Here is a 6,140-nt window from a genome sequence, read left to right as displayed (position 1 = left end):
ATTCTGTTTTCTTCAAGGTCGTATCTTCCTGGTCGAATGTACTTATTGTCGCTTTGGATAAAAGTGTCAGCTAAATGCAATGTAATGTAATGTGGCTGAACCTGTCTCTGCGGTCCTGCCTGACTCTCACCATACTACTTCTCTGATGGCTCCCACAGGATTGTTGACATCCTCGTGCTTCACGTCATGTGTAAATGTATTATCTTTTGGATTTACACACGGCATCTATTGCACGTCTGTCCGTCCTGGGAGAGGGATCCCTCCTCTGATGCTCTCCCTGAGGTTTCTCCCATGTTCCCCTTTAAACTGTGGGTTTTCTCTGGAAGTGTTTCCTTGTACGATGTGAGGGTCTAAGGCCAGAGGGTCTAAGGACAGAGGGTCTAAGGACAGATGGTGTCGTGTTGTCATACTGATATTCTGTACAAAGTGAAGTCCACTGAGACAAATGTAACATTTGTGATATTGGGCTATATAAATAAACATTGATTGATTGATTGAGGAGAAGTAAATAATTATACTGTTTGTTTGAACAGTTGAAGTATTTCTTATTTCTTATAAACCAGAAAAATCACACAAAAGCGTAACAATTTGAGAAAGCTTAATTTATTTTAAACAGTATACAAAATACAAGTCAAAGTGCATGAGGAAACACAAACATTATACCCTTTTTGATAAATGAACTGCAGGCCTAGATGTAAAATGAATAATAAATTAAGCCTGTCTTTAGAACATGGAGTACAAAATGTGTTGACAGGTTGGATTGGACTTCAGTATTATATAATTTCCCTTATTAAAGGAAGCTTCATTATATATGTTGCAGCAGTGCAAAACAGTCATAGATTACAATATATACAAAGCATTAAGAAAATACAGCTCATACAGAGACAATACTGCATCGATACACACAGGTTTATCAGAACCTCTTATTTAAACATATCTTTCTGCTTGTCAGCGATCTCCATTGGAGTCATGCTCTCCGGGCTGATGTCCTCATAGAGGGGCCTCTTGATGTGTCTCCAGACCACCAGACCTATCCGACCTGCAAATATCGTACTGGCCAAAGCCAACAGCACGACTACAGAGGAAAGAAGATATATATAAATATCAGAGGGGAAGCAGAAATAAGACAAGATAAGATAAGAAGTACTTTTTTGTGTTGCAGCAGCATAAAAAGACGAGGCATTGTACAATAAACATTCAAAAGAAAAACACTAGAAATAAACAAGAAAGTAGAAAATATACACGTTGAATTACAAACACATGAGTGTGCACATTGTCCGTGTAACTGCATGTTCAAATCAATCCACAGCATGTTTGATAGGACATGCAAACATCCTGGAGATAGAGGTGGAGATGTGTTCCTCACCGATGAAGGTGTTGTTTCGTGAAGGGTCTGCAGCGTTGTAGTTCTTGGAGAACACTCCGGTCAGAGCCCAGATCAAAGCGGGGTAGATGGACAGGATGTACCTCACGTGTTTATCCAGGATGGTGTTTTCAAGGACAGTCCTGCAAGAAACACAACACATTTGAACTTAGTAAAGGCAGTGGTGTTTCTTTAAGCATTTACACTTCAGAGCTAATTCCACGAAATTGATTTGATAACTTGAGTACCTTTGAACCATTCAGATTAATAACATCTCAAGGATTTATCAAATATTATTATATGTTGCAATAGGATGATCCCGAAGTGAAATTCACAAGATACATGGCAGTATGAATAGGATAACTACAACTTTTCCAGCTGCAATATTAAAGTGATAACAAGTTAATGCATCAATAATTGTTCTTTTACATTATATTTTCAAGCCTATACGTCCGATTGTGAACCCAGAAATGCTGTGTACTCGTACATTTTATGTTAGAATATATATTCAATTTGCACATTGTAAATTAGCATAATGACCACAACAACGACGTGGCCCATTTGTATAATTTCTGACATCTTCACGAGCCAAAGTGTGAGTTTAAACCAGAAATGTCAACCTAGGAGGCCCATTTGAATGATATTTGTGTAGATTTTGAAGTTTTACAGGACGCTGGATCGATCGGATTGGACAGGTAGCTCTATTTACAATAATACGAGATGTATCCACCACTTTGCACTCACCACACTAACAGCACCACAGTGAGGACAGAGAGTGAGATGGTGGCAGCGTTCGCCGGGGATATCTTAGCGTCCGCAGTCAGCACGATGGTCAGGTTCACCAGCGATGCTATGGTGGTCCATGTTGCGTATATGGCGATCCCATTCTGAACCTGCAGCAGAGAAACAGAACACACTCAGCATGCAGAGCTGACGCTGCAGATGCTTCTGAGAGGAGAACAGCTGCTGGACTCACCAGCACTCGGTGAAGCCACAGGTCCACTTTGTGGTACTTTGCCAGCCACGCTCCGTAGTTGTTGAGACCGATGCAGGAGAAGAATATCATGAGGTAGTTAGTGAGGACGATGAGGATGAGGAAGGCAAGCGCAGTGGACATCAACCTTTGATAGGGATGGGAGATAGAACAAAGGATGTGTTAACAGTTGTTGTTGCATTTATGCATTTTAATGTAATCCTGTCCAATCAGCAACTATTCACATGTTTCTTGATATCCTCCTTTTTTTACACATCTTAAATATAGCTATAAATCTACTCATATTCCTGAATCACACATTTCTCTTTTAGGGTTTCACTGCTTATGGCACCCTTGGTTCAAACAAGAATTAACTCCCAGAATAGACGAAAATATAAAAAGCAACATTTGAATATGTAATATCAGAATGAGACACACATCCTTTTAAAGTATCTGGATGTCTGTAATATTCAGTATCCTGCCAATGTTCATGTCACTCAATGTGTGCACTAATCATGCCTTATGAGCTTATTGATTGTAGGTGATGACCTGTATTTGACCCTATGACCTATAAGCCTCTCCTTCATTCACATACAAGCAGTCCAGGTATTTATATTTAAGAATATACAACCAATTAAAGCCAATTGTTTGCCTGTAATTTAGGGTTTCCCAGCCTGATTGATTTCAGTAGAAGTAAATAATGAAATCTTACTTTCTGTCCCACAGGAACAACCACGCAACGTTTAAGGTCAGGTTCAAACACCAAGTCACGAAGAATCCATGAGGCAGAACAGCCGGGCTGCAGTACACCGGACCGTATGCATTCCTGAAGACAGAATCACAGGTAAGTGTTGGCAAAAACGTATAATTAAAGCAGCTGAAAATAGGCGGGTTCCTACTTCCTAAAGATGCCGGAGATGACGTAGACCATCACTAAAGCCAGGAAGACGTAAATGATGGCCCAAATGGTGAACGTCCACCCATCCGGAGTGATCTCCGTCACAAACGCATCAGAGATGTTCTTGGTGCTCTCCAAAAAGGGATCTTTGAGCAAAAAAAAGGTACAAAATGAAGTTATGTTGACTCATTGAAAAATTCAAAGGATTACTTCAACATTTCTACATTAAACAAACAAACCTTATCTCACAAAATAATATATATAATTAAAGCATTCAAACGTACCTATTCCTGGTCCTGCCAAAGCAGAGAACACCATGGTGATGATGAAGAATACCAGTGAGAGCACTATGGCAATCACACGGATGATGCTGTGTCTGGCCATTTTTGGACAAGTTATCTAAAACAAAGATAAAGTATTATTAATAAAACACACTTTATACAGTAAAGAACAAGGTTTAGATTTAAAATGTGTTAAATAGAAAAGCTTTTCACCTGCCGTTTATGTTGTTCTTTGATGGCAGAAAGTCAAAGACTGCTGTCGAGGAGGGGCTTTCCTGGCGTTTAAAGGAGCTCGTTGTGCAACTCTGAGCCTTGTATGTCCTGTCAGCACGTGTTTGAAACTCACTTCACCTCACCTGGCATTTACCTTTTATTGTCTTCTTTGTTTTCAAATGATGGACATTTTGATCTGTGGATGAATGAAAAGATAAAAGACCAGACCTTGGATTGATGACTCTGCTTCATAACTGAATTATGAAAGCTGCACTTTGATCGTGTGTAGTAGTGTTTGGTAACAGGTGCTATCAGCCAATCACATCGCTTTGTGAGCCGGTAGGTGTGGCCAGGTGTTTTATGAACAGCCAATGAGCTAACTTTTAAAAAAATGCATCGGAGGCATTCAAATTCTTCAGATGTCTCCGATGCATTTTTTCTCCAGCAGAAGAAAGTTAGCTCATTGGCTGTTCATAAAACACCTGGCCACACCTACCGGCTCACAAAGCGATGTGATTGGCTGATAGCACCTGTTACAAACACTCTTACACGGGGATCGAAAGTGGTTATTAGTCAGTCCCGACTGTTTTCATTACATATTACCTCCATTTATCAAATGTTACGGGCTGGTGCTTCTCTATAGTTGTCAACAGTGGAAATGAACTTAATAATGTGCTCAAGTGGTTGTATTTAAGGGTACTTTTAATAGCAAGTTGTTATTTTTCTTTACTCGTTAATTGAATTTGAGGCTGCGTCACAGTTTAGGATCTGAATGTATGAAGGACCTGTAAAACAACCCTGTTCCTCAACATATGTAATGATTTTTACACAAAGCCTACATTATTGATGAAATTATTAAATAAGGCAGTTGATATAACTCTCTGTATAGGCAGGGCGTCATCTTCATATGGTTTAGTAACAGCAATTTATGGCCTTATGAAAAGCAGCAGGTGAATTCAGGAGTATGCATCTTTTATTATAATGAATTATGGAGTTATGAAACGGATTTGACTTGCTTTCAGTTTTAAGACGTTATTCAACTGTTTTACCATCTGACCTCAATTCAATGTAGGCTAGTAAAGGCTATATTTGCATATTTTTGATTTGAAAATATGGTGTTTTACTTTTATTAAACCACCATTTCACAAATAAAATGGCCTTTGCTTAATTGACCCTTTTTGCAAGTTTGAATGACATTTTTCAAGGCTTAAAAGTTGCTGGGTCCTGGGGGAGGAATACGCAGGAGTGTGCTGGAGCGACTATGGTTTACAGGTCTTTCAAGGTGCACAATGTTGGGGATGGCTGCAATGTCGGTGCAGGTGTCTGTCTGGGAGGGAGGGGTTTCTTTATTCTCAGGGACACAAGTTCACTTCGACGGCTTTTGATTTTTGCACCTGCTTAGGGGGGTCAAGCCAGAGTCAAGAAACCTCTCTGATCCTCCATTGAACCCCAACTATAAAAGTCATAGTCAATGTTGTCAAAAAAATTATTACTGAAACTGCTGATCTTATTAAATCCTTTGGAATCAGGGGGCGTCGACTCAAATAGCACATGGGTCGAAAATAAATAAGTATTACTATCTGAGGGCCGGACTGCCTGTAAATCTGGCAGGTGCATGTGAATTCATCGGTCAGTATCACATTCATTCATTGTGTCTATTGAGCCTATATAGTAGTTTGCATATTTACTTTTGAATATGCCTGTAGATCTGTATCCCATGTATGTCAACGAAATTAATATTTAGTCCTGATACCAACCTACACAGTTTTGAACTTTGAACAAAGAAACAACAAGCATGAGTAACCTTTTCCCAATATTTATTCCTTCAAAATTGGTAAACAACAGACGAGTTTTTGAGAAAAAGGTCTATGATTTACACTTTTCTTCAAAGTTTTGATAACACTTCTTCAACGCTTAACAGTGGTTTTGACAAGTAACTCCGATCTTTTAAAAGCAACAACAGGTCAAACCACTTTCTCTGTGAAACCATGAACACATGTTTGGTCAATCAAATTGTTGATTGATATTTCTGTATGAGTTCTTCAAAACAACTTTTTTTAAAAAGCGCAGAGGAAGGCATAATATAAAATCCCAAGCCTTTAGTTTTGGCCGCTTTTTATTTCCTGAAACTGGGGACCACTTTGTCCAATATTTTTGATTAACCATTTTTACACTTTATAAAACTAATAACCATATACCAAAAAATAGACTCTTGCAGTTTTTAAAAATTTTTGGTCTGGGTGCAATTAAACGCTGAAAAAACGGCCACCCGGACAATAGAAATAAAACTTAAACCTTCGTTCAACTTTGGGGGAACCCTCCACCTAAGGTCTTCTGTAAACCATGGAACTCATAACGGCTCCGATGAGTTTCATGTACCCTGTCTTCTGTCTCAGCCGGGAGCCCAGCAGC

The 6,140-nt window shown here is 39.2% G+C and overlaps 2 protein-coding genes across 2 annotated transcripts in view; one reads left to right on the top strand and one right to left on the bottom strand.

Annotated features, from left to right (window-relative positions):
• Window positions 1–584: 584 nt before the first annotated feature.
• On the bottom strand, window positions 585–4,081 carry LOC104957419 (uncharacterized). The gene is made up of 8 exons (XM_010785048.1): window positions 3,729–4,081; window positions 3,519–3,633; window positions 3,236–3,380; window positions 3,049–3,162; window positions 2,340–2,484; window positions 2,108–2,256; window positions 1,367–1,506; window positions 585–1,075 (listed from the first exon to the last, which is right to left on the bottom strand). Exons 2-8 carry the CDS (start codon window positions 3,616–3,618, stop codon window positions 924–926), a joined length of 945 nt encoding a protein of 314 aa, XP_010783350.1. The 5' UTR covers window positions 3,619–3,633; window positions 3,729–4,081; the 3' UTR covers window positions 585–923.
• A 908-nt stretch (window positions 4,082–4,989) lies between these two features.
• Window positions 4,990–6,140, top strand: part of LOC104957420 (importin subunit alpha-5-like) — a 5,959-nt gene continuing 4,808 nt past the window's right edge. The window contains exon 1 of the mRNA XM_010785049.1: window positions 4,990–5,010. Within this exon, the coding sequence (XP_010783351.1) occupies window positions 4,990–5,010 (21 nt within the window). The remainder of the gene's footprint in view (window positions 5,011–6,140) is intronic.

Source organism: Notothenia coriiceps, unplaced genomic scaffold, assembly GCF_000735185.1.
Source record: "Notothenia coriiceps isolate Sejong01 unplaced genomic scaffold, NC01 NC01_scaffold00027008, whole genome shotgun sequence".
NCBI lineage: Eukaryota > Metazoa > Chordata > Actinopteri > Perciformes > Nototheniidae > Notothenia > Notothenia coriiceps.
Note: the sequence above shows the minus strand (reverse complement) of the source record. Positions and strands in the feature narration are given on the sequence as shown.

Bases quoted from the DNA above. Each gene is read 5' to 3' on its own strand.
- LOC104957419 (XM_010785048.1), bottom strand. From the start codon at position 3,618: ATGGCCAGACACAGCATCATCCGTGTGATTGCCATAGTGCTCTCACTG. The intron at 3,381-3,518 runs GTACGTTTGAAT...TTTTGCTCAAAG, and splicing joins TTTGGCAGGACCAGGAATAG to ATCCCTTTTTGGAGAGCACC. The intron at 1,507-2,107 runs GTGAGTGCAAAG...TGTTTCTTGCAG, and splicing joins ACTGTGGTGCTGTTAGTGTG to GACTGTCCTTGAAAACACCA.